The 19,485-nt window shown below is 45.6% G+C and overlaps 1 protein-coding gene across 4 annotated transcripts in view; it reads left to right on the forward strand.

Annotated features, from left to right (window-relative positions):
- Positions 1-5,242: 5,242 nt before the first annotated feature.
- The window catches only part of MIB2 (MIB E3 ubiquitin protein ligase 2), a 38,746-nt gene continuing 24,503 nt past the window's right edge, over positions 5,243-19,485 (forward strand). For 2 of the 4 annotated variants that reach the window (XM_058855072.1, XM_058855073.1), the window contains exons 1-3: positions 5,243-5,500; positions 16,180-16,530; positions 17,453-17,624. In XM_058855072.1, coding sequence (XP_058711055.1) covers positions 16,284-16,530; positions 17,453-17,624 — 419 coding nt within the window. In that variant the 5' untranslated portion in view covers positions 5,243-5,500; positions 16,180-16,283. Of the gene's footprint in view, positions 5,501-5,674; positions 5,830-16,179; positions 16,531-17,452; positions 17,625-19,485 lie in introns of those variants that run through there. The other 2 variants (XM_058855070.1, XM_058855071.1) reach the window with 2 other exon arrangements.

The raw sequence follows: 19,485 nt of genomic DNA on the forward strand, positions 1-19,485 counted from the left end.
CTAAGGTGGATTCAGCAGCCTCCTTCCAGGGATCCATCTCCAGCTGGCAGGAGTAGATGTCTTTAGTAGCAAGACTTTGATAAGGAGAACAATACAAAGCCATAAAAATGGAAATCAGCTCCTGTTCTGTTAAATTAACCTGTCAAAAATTCTCTCTATAGCTAAAAATCAAGCTGAAAATGAGCTAATTACAGAAAGACCTCTAAACAACAAAAAGTATTAGATTGACTGAGAAGTTCTTACCTGCCTGTATTTTCCTGTCTGAGCAGCCCAGAAGTCTTGAGGCACATTGTTGATTTGTCTCCCTGTGCAATCCCAGGGGCTGTTGTGGGGAGATAAAATCTGCAGGAGTGCCTTCGACTCTCCCAGATCCCATGGCTGGAGGCACAGCAGCCAATTCGGCTGCACAAAAACGCTCCTTCCAGCCAGCACTGCCTGCAAAGTCAACCTCAAAGACCTCCAACTCTGTTTCTTACATAACCCTCAATAAAAAATCTTGTGGAAAGTCCTCCCAGCCCTCCTTTTATCATTTAGACAAGAAAAAAAAACCTTTAGGGCAAAGTAATTCAAGCTCCTCTTCTGCAGATGATGCAGTGATGGGTAGTGCAGGCTTAGACCTACAGTGCATTTAAACACCCTGAGGAGCACACACAGGACAATTATGCTGAAATTCCAGCTTTTTCTCTCTGAAACTTTTCCAGTTGCTCCCCTCTTCTCCTGCTCCTTGTTTATTTGTCATCGGCACGTCTTCCCTGCCTTCAGCTTGGCACAAAGGGACACGGCAGCATCTCACACTCCTTGCTGCAGTTTGCTCCCACCAGATTCTCTGTCCTGGTGTGTGGATAGAAAAGAGGGATCCCTGTGAGGGAATGCTGGTGAATCCCCTTGGGCACCACAGGAGTGGAGAATGGGGAATGAGCAGCCTTGCAATGTCTCCTTCCTCAGCATTCCTGCAGCAAAGATGGGATGTCCTTCCTGGTGACTCTCCCAGGGCCTGAGATAGCACCAGGGTTTCATGAACTGGGTTTTCAGCAGAAACCAGTGATTGTAAAAATCGCCAAACCTGGTCTTGCAAGGGATTCATCAAGGACTGAAAGGGTGGGGTTGTTGTGTGCAGATTCACTTTTAAAAATTAACTCTGATTTAAGGCAGGACCTGACAAGAATTAGAGCATGAGCACTATTCATAAAATCCTTGTGTGTGGTTGCTGTGTGCAGTTTCACTTTTAAAAATTAACTCTGATTTAGGACAGGCCCTGACAAGAATTACAGCATGAGCACCATTCATAAAATCCTTGTGTGTGCGCCACAGACAGTGAGGCACAAGTACCCAGTTCCCCAGGAACAAAGCCAAATATTCATTTACAGCCACACAGGCCTCGACTCAGGTACGTGAGTGAGTTGCTTAAATAACTGTAGCAGCAAAGGGGGAAAAAAATAAATAATGGAGGATTGGCTTCCTTGTGTACTCTGTGGCTGGGCCCAGGTTCAGGGCTGGTGTGATCCCACCGATATCAGGATCACTTTGGGATTTTGAAGGCTCTGTCAATGCAGTAGGATGCTGCTCTGCTCCCAGACTTTCCCACCCATTAGCATTCCAGGCTGGTAGAAACTCATCCCACTGCACAGTGCTGAGAATTTTAAAATAATAAAGAAGCCAAGATGCCTGTTGTCACTACCACCAGCTAATTATAGAAGCATGGACAGGCTTCCCTTGCAGAATTCCATATGCTGTGCTCCTCCAGCGCAACAAATAAATCATATTAGAGAAGGAAGGCTGAGAAGACATTTCTGATTTTGAAATCCTTTAACCCCACAGTCAGAAACACATGAAATAACTTAATGGGAATTTGCTTTTCTTTTTTTTATATGTGTTTCTGGGGAAGTGGGCAGAGTGCTGGCACAGAACTTGATATTTAGCAATTTATTACGAGTTTCTTTTCTCTATTAGACTCCTCCACAAAATCTTGGGCTTTGGGCACAGCCTTCCCAGAATTCAGCCAGTTTTCCACTTGGCATTGCTGGGATACCCAGCAAAGGCCAGAAGACTGATACAGTTTTCCTGATTTTTCAGTGATGCTGAGCATTGGAGGAATCCTGCCTTAGATATTGTGGGGAGCAGCCACAGGGGGAAGAGCCCCTCAAAGAGCAGAACTGCTGGCACAGGTGATTATCCCACATAGGGTCGGTCACCTGCCAGGTCCTCCTACCCTTAATTATTCTTTTTGCTACATTTTCCAGTTGCTTTCAGTGCTAAAAATTGCTGGGAGGGAATAAAGAGGAATCCCCTTTGGGCTTAAATTCTATTAAGCTGTGGTTCCATTTGCTTCAGAGGAGAGAGACCTAAATGTGGAACTGAATTTCCTCAAAGTTAATTCCCAAAGCTGGGCACTGGAGAGATGTAGGTCACTTTGCTTTGTTCTAAGACTGAGCTGAGCTATAAATACCATTGATTTTTCCCTGAAAAGTGGGAGCATACTCATCTTTGCTGCTTTATCCAGGTCATTGCCTCTGAAGGTAACATCAGTAGCTCCTGCAGCCACTTCCAGGCTCTGCTTTTAAGGAGAGGATCCTCCAAACTATTTTTTTTCCCCTGTATTAAGCATGCAAAACAGTAAGGCCTGCACTTGGGGGGGATTATTTTTCTCTACATGTCCTGAAAACACATTTTGGGCAGCCTGGTTTCCCCTCAATCACCAATATATTTTTATCCCTCCAATATATTTTTATCCCATGAAATGTTCACCTTCAAAGAACATCACAAAGGGATCAAGTGGCCCAAGTTTTCCACGTGCCATGTCTGAAAGGTGCAAAATATTAAGGAGATTTCTTTTGGAGGAAAAAAGGCAGCTTCACAGGGATAAATCCACATAGCCTGGCTGACTCTAGAGAGGCTTCCATGGCTGACAGAAGGTGCTGAAGGAACAGTCCATTAATATTTCTGTGGAACAGCGGCATCCAGTGGGCAAAGAACGATTCCTGCTAAAATCCTTGGAAAATTTGGATAGGGCCACAGAAGAGCAGAGGTTTCTCCCCAATATTCAGTGCTGTGCAACTGGAGCCCGCTGCAGTAAATGTTGCAATGTGTTGCCCTGAAAACTAAGTTTTTTGATCTTGTTGACATAGTTTCTAAAAACTTTCCCAGGACAGTAACTGTAAACATAGATATGTATACATTCTTTCTGATACACGTCTTTTGATGGACATCTCTCACGGCCAGTTCAGTTGGAAAGGAGTTAACATGACTATCCAATCCCTGGCCGTGGTCAGAAACTTATAAATACTGAGAAAAGAAAATAAAGCTCTTGTTCTTTCACCACACCTCGAGCTGCGTCTGTGTGACTCATTTTGTGTCCAGCAGCAACAGCAATGCCCAGATTTTCCTTAACAGCCAAGTGGAGTGTTCATTGCTGCATTTTCACCCATTGCTTTTTGGGCTGATGATGCCTAAGAAGGTAACTTTGCAAACAGTCAATTTTATTTTTGTTTTTATTTTTCAAAGAGAAATTAGCTTGAAAAAACACCCAACCTGACATAACTGAGAGCCTGGATGTGCAAGCTCCTGTTTAGAACAAGCACTGGCAAAAGTAAGGCCTAAATTATCTCGGTATTTATTGAGTGAGCCCAAAACTCTATGAACAGATCTTGTAGGACAATTGGTGTTGGCTGCACTCACCTGCAGTGATAAAAATTTATTTTTATATTTACATTAACATAAATCTGCCTGGCAAAAATCAAGCTGAGAGAGGGAACACCACAGCATGTTCAGACCCACTGAACACATATTTCCTAGCACTCACTTTTCACCTTCTGGCCAAAGGCTGACATGAAATGCAGTTGTGTCAGGACCAAGGCAGATCAATTCCCTCATTCCATGCTCACATTTCCCCACATTTTGTGTGTTTAGCTGGCCTGGCCAACATCACTTTTACGCAACACAGAGGACAGGGGACACTGAGTCCTCCTGTTTGGTTTTATCAAGTGGCGGTGACAAGCTTGTTTTTGGACAGGTCCTATGTACCCTGTAGCCATAAAACTCAGGGTAACAGCTGCTGTGGCCTGACACTGTCTGAGAAATTTGCTCTCTTCAGTCTCCACAAGCCCAAGGCGAGGCTCCTGCCTGATGTCCTTCTTCCCTCTGCTTGAGTTCCAGGGCTCTGGTGGTGCTCCTGATGGGCTGGGGTGGCACAAGGCATGTTTTTTGTGACCTTGCTGCCATATCCCTACTGTGAGTGCAGGACATTAATGCTGGCAAGATATTACCTCACTTAACCAGAGTTTTCAAGGTGTCTCTCTGAGCTCACCAGGGGCAAAGTCAGCAGAGTTTGTGTGTCCTGCACCTGACAGGAGAGAGTCACATGAACACTGTCATCACTATTATCATTACAGACATGATCCAAACTCCTAAACTGCCTCTGAAAGTAATATAAAAGTAGTAGTCCTATGCTTTAAGGTTCAAGGCCAGGCTGGATGGAGCAACCTGGCCTAGTCGAAGATGTCCCTATCCACGATAGAGGGCTGGAGCTGGGTGATCCCCTCCAACCCAACTCATTCCATGATTCAGGCGTTCAGATTCACATGTGGTGGCACTTCAGCCATCCATGATCTCATTCCAGGCAGAAGGCTAGGGCAGGCAGTGGGAGGAGGACTTCAAAGCCCGCCTGCTGAACAAAGACATGAATTCCCTTCATGGAATCACAGAACAGTTTGGGTTGGAAGGGGACCTTGAAGATCATTTCGTTCCACCCCCTGCCATAGGCAGGGACACCTTCCCCTATCCCAGCTTGCTGCAAGCCCTGGCATTGAACATTTCCACGGATGGGTGATCTACACCTTCCCTGAGCGACCTCTCCCAGTGCCTCATCCCCTTCACAGTGCAGAACTTCCCCCTAATATCCAATCTAAACCCAGTCTTTTAACATCTGATGGCGCTAAACCAAGGACTTGTCGGACTGAGTGACGCCAAAAACCCCAAACACTCAACCATTTACGCACGAGCACCCCTCCCGCATCTCTCCCCATCCCCTCCCGAGGGCTGCGCGGCCGCTCCGCCCGGGCAAACCGAACACTGTCCCGAACCTTTCCCCTCACCTCCGAGCCAGGAGGGGCCTGGGTCTCGTCGTGGGCTGCCCTTGGGCTCCCGGGAGTTGTAGTCGGAGCGCCCGGAGCGGAACTACGGCTCCCGGCTGCCCGCGGGAGCGCAGGCGGGGCGGCCCCGAGGCCGAGCTGCGGCTGCTGCAGCAGCGCCGCGGGGACACGGCTCGGCTCCGGGGACGCGGCTCGCCTTCAGGGACACGGCCCGGCTTCGGGGCGGGGGGTTTGTCACAGCCACAGCGGGAGCTACCGGGATAAGGGCGGATCGCAGCCCCGGCGCCCAGCCGAGCCCCTCACCCGCGTTCTCCGCCCGCCCGGGCGCGGCTGTGGGGATGGAGGAGGGACGGCGGCGAACGCAGCGCTGGGGTTGTGACTCTGGGGATCCTCGGCTCTGCCTTAGCGCTGAGGTACGTGCCTGGCTTTCCCCGGGTATTTCCCCTCAGGATTGGGCAGCTGAAAGCGGCCGGGGAGGTTCTGGCCCTTTTACCGGGGTGATTCTGGCCCCTTTATCGGAGTGGTTCTGGCCACTTTAGCCGGGGTGGTTCCGTCACCTTAAGCCGGGATTGAGGCCGCTTTAGTTCGGTTGGTTCTGGCCGCTTTAGCCCGGGTGTTTCTGGCACCTTTAGCCGGGATTGAGGCCTCGCCCGCCCGCTGCTGCTGCTCCAGGTCCCTTGGTGTTTTCCTGGCTGCCCTGGAGGATATGATCACCCGTCCTGCTCCCCAACAGGTACTGCAGGTAAGGCCTGGCTGGCTGAGGTGGGGGCCGTGATTCCTGCCGGGAATTTAATTGTCCATGGAGTGTGTGGAGAAGGAAGCTCGGAGCTGAGGGCACATGTGGCTTTTTCTGTCCTGTGTTTCTTTATTTCCAGTCTGCCTCAATGGAGGCAGAAAGGGCCAGACTAAACCCAGACTAAACCCAGAGAAGCTGGTGCAGCTGCAGTGGAGGCACTGGAGGTGTTTGCTCTCATTTCACTGCCCATGCTCAGCTGTAGAATTACTTTCTGAATGTCACAAATTCTGATTTCTACCTCATCGAGATGCAAGTGAGCCCTGGCTCACCTTCATGGAGGTCATTTGAGCTTGGCTTTACTGCTGAACCTTCTCTCTATTTGGCTAAGAGCCTCATGACATGCTCTGTACTTCTCTGTTGCTATAGGAGGAGTGTATTTGGTTCAAATGAGATACCATTTTTATTTCTCCTCTGTCACTCTATTGTGAACAGCGAGAAGAACGATACAGACTCTCTTGTGAGTTGAACAGGAGAGTTCCTCTAAAGTTTATTACCTCAGATCTTCTTTTATAGACCGATATGTGAAAGTACAGAAAAGTAAAATTCGTATTGGTTAGTAAACTAACACATCACCATCATTGGTCAGTGGGGTACACTACCCCTTGACCTTCTCTTGCAAGAAAACAAAAAACTGACAAACAGCACCTGTAAGGCTGTCTTCTGTCTCTGAGGATTGTTTTAATTCCTCCTTATGATTTCCCAGGTCACTTTCTCAGGTGAGACTGAGAAAGTTATGTGGCCTTCTTTTCCACAGGCACTGTACTCTCTGCTTTTGCTCATATTTAGCATCCATACTCCTCTGTTTAGCAACTCCATGGTTTCCTGAAACTGCTTGCTATGAAGAATGATGGTGTTCATCCTTCTAGGACCTTCCTCCCTGCTTGATTACCTGTTGAATTTTTCATTCATGGTTTCAGGATCTGGAGGAGTGAATTGTCAAGGGATGCAGCTCCTGTAAATAACCCACATCCCACATTTTTATTATGGGAACAATGCTGTGTGACAAGTAGATAATGGAGATGAGAAAGGGGAAGCTTCCACAGCCTGGGCAGAGCTGGAGAGGTTCTTGCCCTGTTTCGAGCTTTGCTTTCTGCTCTGAGTTGTAGGTGTCTGGAGCAGGTGACATCTTTTGGGCACATGGTGGTTCCTTAAAAAAGTTCTTTTTTAACTTACAGGACAGTAGTTGGGTATCAGGTAACTCTCTGTAGTCTCAGCTCTACCACTGGTGTATCGTCAGTACCCTATGCCTGTTTTTCAGACTGATTTAATTCTGTGGTGAAAGGGCAGGAGTTCCTTTAGGGTGCCTGCAGCATTATTAACAGCTTCCCAGCTGTTATTTAACAGCATCACCACAGATTCTGTTTTACTACTGAAGTTATTCCCTTTTTGGGTTTCACAAAGGTAAATGTGTTTCCTATCCCTTCCTCTTTGCACAGCATAGCTCTGTGAGTCACTGCCATGGGAAGGAGCTTCATATTTGTGTGATATTTGGCTCAGCACAATTGTCTGCTTATTCTGATATTGCTGTATAGCATCATGTTTTGACATTTATTTTGAGTGCATGTTTGGAGCTCTGTGGCTGCGAAAATCCTGTGCCAAATTCATGCATGAAGAATCTGTTATTCTCCTGCTTTGGTCTGCAATGGCCACTGCTAGGATTGTTTGGAAGAACTGGGATGCCTTTTCCACTAAAACTTTGTCAAATGTCTCAGAAACTGCAAAAAACTGTGGGAGTACTGTAAGTGTGATGGCTGCAGTTGTTGCCTTCCCTTTTTCTTGGGAAGGGGTATGTCCATGGCTTTTTAAGCTGCCTTGATCTAGAAAGTGGGTGGCTCCAGGAGCACAGAATGCTCAGAGCTGTGGCTGATGCCTCAGAAACGAGCTCATCTCCCTTGTGTTTGTGCGTGTTTGATTTTATTGCTCACAGAGGCTGGTCCTGGTGGTTTCTCCGGAGTTGAAGGCTTTCTCCAGCCCAGTTCAGCTCTCTGACGTTGTGTTGTCTCTGCCTGTTCCCATCAAGTCTGTTTGCCTTGCTCATCATCTCTGCTCCAGAAGTGCTCCTGGGCTCTGGCAGAATTCAGAGATGGGCTGAATGTGACCGTGCCACTCACAGTAGCTCTGATCCTGCCCTTTCCCTTCAGTTGCTATTTTCCAGGGATAGAATGGAGAGTCCTGTTTGAATTCTGGTTGTTTTCCAAGGATTCTAATTCATGGCTTGTCAAGGGTGTTTTTGGAGAGGCCAGAATTATAATACAGTGTTCTCAGAGGGAGACCAGCACACCTTTCCATACATTCTCCCTGAAAGCTCTGATGGGAGAGAGATCATTGAATTCTCCTTAAACAAAAAGAAAGTGGAGTCTGTTGTTTCTTGGGAAACTTGCAGAATTTAATTTTTTTTTCCCTCTGTACTAGTGTTTGAAATTTCCAAGAGCACAGAAAAAGTCTTCCAGCAATTAGACTGGAAAATGCAATCTGTGAAGTTACATTGATGTGCTGGCAGGATAGTCAGTTGATTGAACTTAGACCTTGGTCCACATTCCCTGATGGAATTCCAAGGGAATTAGGGATGGATGCTGGATCAGGGGTTGAAACTTCCTTCTTTTCCTGTGACTAGGTCATGGAGAACATAACTTGGAGTTGGGATGTGTGAGCTTTGTTCCTGGCTCTGCCACCAATCTCACACGTACCTATGGCTCCATTTCCCATCTGCAGAATGCTCTTGGATTCTCCAGAGTCCCCAGAGCACAAAGAAGACATCTGGGTCTGTAAAATGTACAGACCTGGAGGTGAATTGATGGACATGCTGACCCTCAAACCTTGCTTGAATAAGGAAGGCAAGAGCTCCTCCTCACTTTGTTCTGCTCCCACATGCCTGTCTAGCCAAAGGCATGTCAGGAGAGATTAGACTTAAACCTTCTGATCTGCTTTCAGAGCACAGAAAGGGCAAGTTGCAGGCTGGAAGCAGGCAGGAGTGCAGTGCTAACCATTCTGGAAGCCTGAAGGGGAATCTCAAGTTGGTAGGATGAGCTATCAAGGCTCATCAGGGATCCAGCAAGTTTTATGCTCCAGCTCCCTCTGTGCCAGGCTGAAGGAGCTGCCTTTTGTTTGGAAAAATTGGAGGAGAAAGAAAAATTGTGTTCCTAACTCAGAGGATTTGTTAATCCCCTTGTTCCACCAGTGCTGAGGGTCCTAGAGTCTAAATATCTGTGAGCAGCCCTACTCCAGAGCCACAGTTCTGTGTTTCCTCAGCCTCACTATTCAGTCACCTCTCAGTGCATCAGAATGAATTCCTCCTGATTTTTTCACTCCTGCTGTAAATCAGGATTTTGATTTTTGAATGACTTTTGGGGACACTTACTGACTTTATGGACAGGCAAGGCAAACATGTCATTAGATTGGGGTTTCATGTACTTTTAAGTGCTTGAACTCAGATTTTAATAGTAAATAGGAGTTGATAGCTGGTGTGAGAGAGATGCAGACCTGAGCTTTACCAAGGCTCCACACCATCAGCTCTGGGCCAGATGGTCTTGCCTCTGAGAAATATATTAGAGCGATGTCAAGGAAGAGCACAGCATAAATCTGCTGCCAAGACAGATTTCTCACTGTTGGAATATGTTTCTGTCTGATCCTCTGTTTCTAGATGATTGAAAATAGTTCTGGAAGGGATCTTGCTGAGGCTACCTAGTCCATCCTTTTCCATGAAGCATGGTAAAGTACACTGAAACCCTTCCTGATGGTTCTGTTTAGCTTGTTCTTTAAGCAGTGGAGACTTTCCAGCTCACCTGGGTGTGTTCTATTTGATTTTATTAAACTTTTTTTTTTAATTAAACTTTTTAAATATTATGGCTTTTGTCTGTGTTCTGGGCACAGAAACAAGGGATGCAGGTGGTTGATTATTGACCTCTTAATGTCAAGGGCCAGAAAAGTGATGGTGATTCCTGGCAGGAGATGGAGAGGAATCACTCACTCCATGCAATAATACTGAGTGTTTGTTTCTTTTCCACAGAGATCTTCCATGGAACAGTTAAAATACCATTCTCCCATTTTTTTTCTGTGCAAAGACCTTTATTCAAACTTAGCAAATAATTGCTTTTTTTTTTTTTTTACTTAAACAACATTACCTAGTGGTTCTGTGTGTGGGCAGGGAGTATTTGTTTTTACTGTAAAGCAATGTAAATTTAACATGCAGATCTGCTATTGAGGAAAAAGTGGATTCTCATCAGCTGCTGAGCTTTTCCAAGGCTCCAGGCTCAAATCTGCAAACTGTCGGCTCCAATTAAAGCAAATGGCTGGAGCTGTTTTTTCTCCCTCCTGGAAAGGACACGGTTCATCAAAAGCCAGAAGGAAATTTCAACAGGCTCATGAGCAATTATCTCATGGGATGTAATAAGAGAGATCTACAAGATGCCCAGTGTGAACTTTCTCTTGTAATCACTTTTAATTCTCCACTGGGCACACAAGTGCTGTTCTCAGCAATTTGAAGCCTGAAATTTTCCTGTGGAGTAGAAGCTGGTAGAGAGAACTTGTGCTTTTGTAGGGTTTGATTGATGTTGATGTAGAAATGTGAATTTTGAGCATCTCTGAGCTGGCAGGTGACATTCCACCTTTCTGTGTGGGGTAGGTTAATCCTGGCAGGCAGCTCCCTTTCATCCTAGTGGGACAGGGAGCAGGACTGGAAGGGTAAAATTAAGGAATTCCTCAGGTACAAGGATTGCTTGGGAAGGCAAAGAAACTCCAAACATTCTCTTTTCCTTTTTCTTCCCCCATTTTTTAGTGCTGAGCACCTGTGGTCACACGGGGGAAGGTGCTCTGGCTGGTCCCTCCCAAATTCCTGTGCACCCTCAGCCTCAGTGGGAAAACCAGAAAAGGCTTTGATTATTCAGCCCCAGCTCAAACCCCCTGTGCTGTCAGCATAAATACAAACCAGAGCACCAGAAAAGTTTCAGTTAAGGAAATTAAGTGAATCCCTGGCAAACCCAGTACCCTGTGGTGTGCCACAGCTTCTGGTGGTGGCAGCCTGTGCCAGCTGTTTATTTGTGTTTATGGTGGTGTTTCCTAAAGGTGGTGTTTGCATTGCAGTGTTTTAAAGCAAATATTGACCATTGTGCAATCCAGGTTCATTTCATGGTTTAGTCCTGCAGTTAGCACAGAGCTGATTCATGAAAAACATTGTGCTGTGTCTTTGCTCCTGGGTGATCACTGTCACTTTCTGTTAATTAATTCTGTTACTCACTGCTGACACAAAGCCCTTTTCAGTCCACAGCTCTCAGTAACGAAGCCAGTTTGGCTTTTGTGCAGATCAGTGTTAAGTTTTTGGAGCAGGTTCACTTTTCTGTGCCCATGGTCATCACAGGGGGGTTGAAATTTGAGTTAAACTGAAGGTTCAAGGCCAGCTCAGTTCAGTTTTTGTGTCCACTGCAGCTTTTGGGTCCTGCCATACTCACACACAAGGAACCTAAAGTTTAAGATTTGTAATTTCTCTCTAACTTCTTTCACCTCATTTATTTAGATCATTTGCTATGAAGTTGATGCCCATCTTTTAGATAACCAGAATGCTGGAATGAAGAGTTTGCACAAAGGTACTGCTCCTGAATATTAATAGATTTCCTGGGGCTTCCTTTAGACCTGCATCCTTTAACAATGTGAAGGAATAGGTGGAAAAGCAGAGTGAGAACTACTCAAATATTGCTGAAAGGAAAAGGAACAAGTCAGCGCCAAAATGCAACGAGCATAAAATGGAATGGAAAATTCAGTTTGGGCAAAACAGATCAATGGGCTGGCATTTGTAAAGGCCAAGTGTTGATTGCAGAGATAAAATGTTCGGTGGGGACTCTGGGCCTGACTGGTTATTTTTAGCATTTCCTCCCTGTGTTTCAGGATGTGCCTGCTCTCATGCTGGAATGACAAGAGCAAAGGCTTATTAATCACCTGTTTTATTCTGTTTATGTAATACAGTTAAATATACTCTGGGAGCACATGAGGTTTGGGCCCTGGAAATTATTTCACCTCATGCAGGTCGGGTTTTTTTTGGGGTTTTTTGGGTTTTTTTTTGGTTGGTTGGTTTCACCAGTGGCAGCTGCCCCTTATCTGATTTTTTTATTTCAGCTCAGACTGATTTATCAGTAAAAAGGCTTTGTTTATCTCCTGTTGGTAATTAAGCCACAAAAGCAGCATCTGCTTCTCTCTCCCTCCCCTATGCCAGTGATGCCATTTTACAAAATTTTAGTCTAAACAAAATTCCCTGGACAAGAAGGGAAGAAAAGTGTCATTGAGGCCTTGTGGCTTTTCAGGGGAATCTCATGGAATTCCAGACTGGTTTGGGTTGGAAGAGGCATTAAAGCCCATCTTATTTCTACTACCCCAGGTTGCTCCAAGCCCTGTCCATCCTGGCCTTGGACACTTCCAGGGATGGAGCAGTCACAGCTTCTCTGCTGCAAGGCACTGTCCATGTGGTGGTGGGTCAAAAGTATTGATTTCCTGTGTGTTTTGCTGGTTTTCTGTTCTGTTTTCATCTAATAGCGAATGTATTTGTGTGAATTTAAGATTTTTGGCATGAATGCTAACTTTGATAATAAATTTATCAGCTGTAGGCCTTGAGCAGAGATATTTGATCCAAGTTGTCTGTTATTAAAGAACACAAAAGTATTTATTTCTGGCTTGCAGGTAGGAAAACAGGTAGAGAACAATACTTGATGGTGCAGGTGAGCTCTGGGCAGGCATTGAGCTGTGAAATTTGTGTCAGAAAAGGGAGAAACCCTGCTGAGCCTTTTTTCTGTAGGGAAATGCTCACAGGAATAGTGGAAAAAGTGCTAAAACCCAGCAGTTTTTAAGTCAATATGAGCTGGCTTAATTCACCCATTACACCAAAATTGTGTCTGTGTTGGTATTCTTGATGTGAGGATATGCAAAATTAAGTCTTGAAGCTTTACAGTGGTGGTAACTGATCAATCTACACTTTTAATGGCTTGATAAGACTTTATTTAATGCACTGGAAGAGTCAAAGAGAATGAAAAGAGTAAGAAATGGACAATGATGTTATTTTCAAAATGTGCAGTGTGATGCTGGCTGCTTTGGGGGGTGATCAGTTGGGGAAGTTGGGAGTTTTGGAGAAGTGTGTGATTTGCAGTTGCCTGAGGAAGCATCTCCTGCATGGGCAAATCTCTCTAAAGTGGAGCAATTCACCTCAGAAGACAATTCAAACTTCAAATTATGTGTATAGGGAAGAAAAAAAAGCTGGTGGGTTTTGTTTTTTTTTTTTAAACACTTTCTCTGATTACCATACTGTTAAAATTATGTGATCACCAGGTTCCAGGCACTGATTTTTGTCAGCTGCTTACAGCACTGGGTTCTCTTTGCTGTGAGACCAGACCTGCAGCAACCTTTACCTCCCGTGAGGTGGAAATTTGGCCGCCATAGTTGAATATTGGCAGAAAGTTGCCACAATTATTGCAGCTAAAATGCTGTGGGCCGAAAGCTGGAGTATTTCCCTTTTCCCCAGTTAAGTTTTAGTGAGATTTCCTAAAACTGAGAGATTACATCTAGGCTTCTCCTTCCTGTGTCACAGTAGGCAAGGTCAGAATGTTAGATGAGGATGCAGAAATCTGCTTTTCTTATAATGGATTATTCATTCATGGTTACTGGAAATTCCCATGGGAAACTGATGTTTTCTCTGTGAATAATTTCTGGCAGAAATTCTCTACCTGTCCTTCCCTGGAATAATTACAACCCAGGCAGCATCAAGGGAGGAGTATTTGCTTCAGTGAGTGAAACATTTCCACTTAGGAAGTCAATAATGCTGCTCTGGCAAGGTTCAGACCACAAGAGTGTCGTAATTCATCTCATAAAGGTTTTGAGCAGCCCTTTCCTCCTGTTCTGCATCTCCCCTGCCGAGGAGATGGGAATGCAGGATGCACTTGGTGCCTTCTTGTGTGGAAAATGGAATATTCACATTAGGAAGGCATCCTCAGATCAGCCAGCAAGGGGCTGGTGTTGGTTTTTGCAACACTGACAACTCCTGTAAAAGCATCCAGCGTCACAGGTGTGCTGTGATGAGTTCCAGCAACATCCAAAATTTGTGGCAAGGTGAACAGGGAAAGTGTGGGTTTGCCTTTCTGGGACAGGGTTGGCTCTGCTGTTGGGATTCTCTGCTGGGCACTTGTCAGGATGTATCAGTGCCAGCCTGCTCTGCTCTTTTCAGGTAGGGGGGAATTATCCTCCTTTATGCTGGAGGGATTTACATTTTATGGGTTTGTGGGACAGCCTGGAATGTTCTTTGATCAATAATTGCTGGAACTGGCATTGCCTTCCTGGGAATACTGAGAGTTCTAAGCCTGTGGTGGTTCATTTGTTCCTGGGGAGAGGAAGAAGGCCCAGTGAAATGGCAGAAAAGTTAAGGCTGGGAAGTGTCTATCCCCATCCAGTACCCTGGGGAATTTGTTGCTTCCTTCCCTAAGCATGGAATTCCTTCTCCCACTGTTAGTACCCACCTCCAATTCCCTTGGATGAAACAGGAAGGGGTGATGGTGGTTCTTTTTAGGGAAAAGCCCTGTAACAGTAATTGAATTGTGCTTTTTTTTTGTGTTGATGGTTGTTCCCATTTGTTTTATCTGCTTGACTGCCTTGACTGGTTCATAGCAGCCTTTAAAAAAAACCAGTTCTGCCTCTTAGTTGAAGCAAAAATAAATAAATAAGTAAATAGTCCATTTTATTCATCTCAGATCTGGAGGAAGAGAGAAAATCTCACTAGGCTCTAAAAAGGATATTCTTTGATAATTCCTGCTCTCATAAAGACAGTAAACACTGATGCACCTTCAGTTCAGCAATGTCACATCCAGCCCCACAAAAACAAGTGAAAGAGTTGCCCAGGGCAACTTTTAGTGATGATTAGAAGGGAGGATGATGTGAAGTTCACAAGTACAGCTGGGTTTGATGCTGTTCTCATGTGACAGGTGTTTAGATGTCACAGCAGTGAGGAAAGAGAGAGGTTGAAGCTGCAGAGATGCTGAAGCTGAGCACAAATCAGGCTCACGCTACATGCTGGAAATGTGGTTTTGCATCAGACAATTCCTCCATGCATTCAAAAGGGGATGTTTGGCTGGAGGATGGGTTTATTTTTAGTGTTTGGTGGTTTCAGTTGCTTTTATTGGTGGGTGGGAGTGTTGGCAACACATCCCAGGGCCCAGAGCTGCTCCTGCTGCTGGGGCTGAACACATCCCTCAGCTGGACCAGCTCCTCACCCTCTGCATCATGGCACTGGGGGAGCTTTGCTTGTGCCATCTGCATTATTCATCCCTTTGCATCCTCTTGGGCCTTTTTTTCAATTTTTGAGAAAATCTGAATGTTATGTATAGGTCAGGAGGAAGAGGGAGATCCAGGGATGCCCAGGGATGTTACAGGAGATTTTTACAGGCTCTACATATTGAAAGCCACATTCCTCTTCTCTGTCTTGTGCTGGTAAAGAGAGATACAGAGATTTGAGAATCTGCTTGATTTAAGAATCTGATTTAATTCAGAATTGATGATGTGCTGCATCTGTGTGGTGTTTACCTTATTTACCCATTGTCATGGCAATAGTTGGGAAGGCTGTCCCTGTCTCACTGATCCCAGCATTAAATCTGCTGGGTTTATTGGAAGTGGAGCAACAGCCTTTCCCTGTTCCTGCTGTAGCTCGTGGATAAATAACAGGAAAAGACTGAAACTAATCTGACATAGGCCATGTTTTTGAAAAACTGCTGTTACTTTGCAAAAACAGACCAGCGCTTCCTTCAAGTATTAAAACTTCCTGTATCCTCAAATTAAAACCAAAACTGACTTAAAGGGCAAGTGAAACTCCACAGTGCTGTATTAAGATAAGAAGCATGTGAGGAGACTTCCTGAAAAATAGACTGACTTTTATTGTTAAAATCGTGCTGCTGCTGTTTTCTTGGTCATTTCTTTCAATTTTATTTACTGTGCTTGCCTTTTTCTGCTGGTGTTGTGTCTCTGGTGGCTCTTGTGCATATTCTTGAGTTTGGAATCAAGGGCTGGTATTTTTTGCAGACTCCTTGCCTGGTTCTCTTTCCTCATGCACAGCTCTCTGGAGCAAGTTTTTGGATATTATTGCAGATGCTGATGAGCCTGAGAACCCTGGTTAGTTATTCTTTCATTCCCATCAGTGCTTAAACTGTGAGAATCCCAGTTCTGAATAAAACCGAGATTTATCTCCTCAGCAGGTCACACTTTTTCAGCAGCCATATCATTTTGGGGGGAAATGTGATGCATGGAGTGGCATCACCTAAATTCCTGTTGTGTTTCCAGGTATGCTGACCATGCTGCCCACGACGCCGCGAGGGCTGCCGATGATCCCACCCATCTCCCAGACCCCTCTGGAGGAGAAGTTTTAGGGTTTGCTCTGCAGATCTATGGACCTGGACCCTCATGCCAGCATGCAGGTTGGGATGCGGGTAGTCCGTGGAGTGGACTGGAAGTGGGGCAGCCAGGACAGCGGCGAGGGCAGCGTGGGCACCGTGGTGGAGATTGGCCGGACGGGCAGCCCCACCACACCAGACAAGACCGTGGTGGTGCAGTGGGATCAGGGCAACAGAACCAACTATCGCACAGGCTTCCAGGGGGCTTACGACCTGCTGCTTTATGACAACGCCCAGATAGGTGAGCAGAGCAGGGGACAGCCAATGGCAAAGACACCTCCTGCCCCAGCTCACAGCTGCCCCATGTGCCGGCCTGTGGCACCTGCTTGTAGAGTGATGCCGAGCCTTGGTCATGGCCAGGACATTCCTGTTTCCCTCTGTGCAAGGGCTCTGCTTGAGCAGGGCCTGGGCAAGGGCACAGCCACTGGCACAGCCACTTCGTGCCCCTTCTTTTGTGCTGGGACAGCCTTTGACACCACCTGTGCGTGGCCAGAACATTCCTGTTTCTCTCTGTGCAAAGGCTCTGCTTTCCTACTTTTTCTGTCTGTGAACTGAACACTTTCACTGACTTTGTCATTCTGCAGAGAGGCCCTCCCGTATCATGTCACACTGTATTATTGCATCACCTGCAATACCCAGTTTTTTTCCCCTTTAAAGCATGCATTCATCAAGTTTCACTCAAATTCCTGTTACAGTTGTGTGTCCTAATTCTGTAAAGTGTGGATTAGAGGAGTAGGTTCATTCAGAACAGCTGTGCCAGGGTTTTCTAGCCCTTAAATAATTTCTCTTTATAAACAGCTGTTTCAGTGCCCAGCACTAAGCATGGCACCCTTTTGTGAGCAGCATTTGTGCTGTAATGAACAGAGATATTTACTTTAGACATGACTGGGATAAAAAAAATGGGAATGTAAGAAGCTGGAAAGAGGTAAACACAGGACTCAGGATTTCTAAAAAAAAATTTTTGCTAAAAAAATTTCTAAACTAGGACCCTAGGATTTCTAGGTGCATTGTGTTTGTGTGTGAAGTACTCCTGCCTGCCCTTGGCTCAGTGGAAAGTCTTTTTCTGGAAGGGTTTGGCATTCTGCAGTGCCAGAAGGGTGGTTCTAAGAGCCTGGTTTTCCCTGGAATTTGTGTAGATCTCCCATTCCCTTTTGCTCCCCCAGGTGTCCGTCACCCCAACATCATCTGTGACTGCTGCAAGAAGCATGGGATCCGAGGCATGAGGTGGAAGTGCAAAATGTGCTTTGACTATGACCTGTGCACCCAGTGCTACATGAACAACAAACATGACCTGTCACACTCCTTCGAGCGCTACGAGACTGCTCATTCCCAGCCGTGAGTCCTCTTCACCCTCAGCAGATATATGGGGCTCAGTTCCATCCTGGGGCTCTCCAAAACCTGCTGTGTGCACCCCAGGGATGTGCAGAATAGCCCAGCAATAACTTAGATGTCTGCGTAATTTATAAAGAAGTTAATGTAAATATATCAGGCAGTGCTTGAGTTTTGCTGATTGGGTTGCACGATCAAAAATATTTGTTCTATAGAATAATTCCAATTTACGGGGCTCAATTCCGTCCTAGGGCTCTCCAAAACCTGCTGTGTGCACCCCAGGGTTGTGCAAAATAACGCAGTGGAGTCTAACTTCATAAAGAAATTAATGTAAATATATCAGGCAGTGCTCAGTTTTTACTGATTGGGTTTTCAAAGGTTTGTTCTATAGAGTAATGTCAGGCTTGGTTAGGTTTTATGATGCTGCTTGAAAAAAAAGGCAGTGAACAGAAATCTGCAGAGTGCTTTAATAAAGTGACCAAAAAATGATTTCTGCTCTGCTTTTTCTCTTTCTCAGCGTGCCCCCCAACCCCCAATTAAATAATTTTTCAGACACGCTTTGCTGTTCTCAGGCCACAGGGAGCCTCACAGGGATCTTGCAGTCTCAAATTGTTGATTATTCTTGGGGTCTGTTCACTGAAGAGCAGCACTTCCTCACTTACTCTTGCTCTGCACATTAAGTTTTTTTGGAAGTGACTGCTGCACTGATGCCTGTGGAACAGCATCTGTAATTTTATGCTTCTCCATGATTTGCCAAAACATGGGAAATCTGTTCTCCTGTCCTGAGGAAGAACTCAAAAATAGTATCACCAGTACTTTTATTTGCATCTCCTAAAGTGGGCATGAAGATGAATCATGTAATCCTCTTGCCTGCAGGCGAAGGAATAAGAAATCAGCTTATCTCTGTCATTGAATTTCTTTTTTATTTTTTTTATTTTTTTTTGCCTGCCTTTGAAAATATCACTGTGCCTTGCATCCATCTGTGGAATGAAGAGTGTAATTACTGTGCTCAAGGCAGCGGTGTGGGATTTGCAGCTGCTTTTCTTGCCTTGTGGGAGGCTCTGCCTGGAGTTGATTTTGCCAGAGTGGTGTCAGCCTTGGTTGATCCAGAATTCTGAGTCCTGGCAGAGGAGGGATGGTGCTGGCCAGAGAATCTCCCCTCTGAGCTCTGAGATTTGTGTTTATCCATAAGATTAGGGTGTTTCTGGAGCTTGTGTTCATATGAGAAGCCAGCCAGATCCTACTGTGAAGTGAGCTTCACAATTTGATGTATCTATAAAAATAACACATCTCTATAAAAATAGACATGAGGGGTTTTTTTCTTTTTCTATTAATAACTACTCCAAGTAGTTACTCAGGGATGCCTGCTTTTATTTGAACTTTAAGGTACATCATTATACTCACATTTAAATTAAAAATATAAAAGGCACTGCTGCAGAGCAAGCCCAATTTTCTGCCCTGTGCTGGGGGTTTCCCAGCCCTGCAGGTGGGAAATCCTTTGGGCATCAGGGCTCTGACCCTCCCCAGGAGCACCTGTGATACTGTCTGGGATCAAAAGGCGGATTTCTGGGTAATTTCTCCCCAGCACTCATCCTCCATAGAACTTGTTCCTTTTTTTTCCTGAGGAATCTGGGTGGTGGAAGATGTAAATAGAGTGACTTTCCCTTCCAAGGCTTGTCTGTGCCTGTGTCCAGGCTGCTGCTGGAGTTGGGCAGTGCAATTCTTGCTGTCAGGATGAAAAAAGGATTTTGGAGGATGGCCAGGAGTCCTGCCAGGGCCAGAGCTGTCCTGTGTAGATTGGTGGACTTTCCCAGAAACCGCAGCACCTCTCTGGAATCTTATGGAAGTACTGGAGAGCTCTTTGAAG

Source organism: Poecile atricapillus, chromosome 22 (genome assembly GCF_030490865.1).
Source record: "Poecile atricapillus isolate bPoeAtr1 chromosome 22, bPoeAtr1.hap1, whole genome shotgun sequence".
Lineage (NCBI taxonomy): Eukaryota > Metazoa > Chordata > Aves > Passeriformes > Paridae > Poecile > Poecile atricapillus.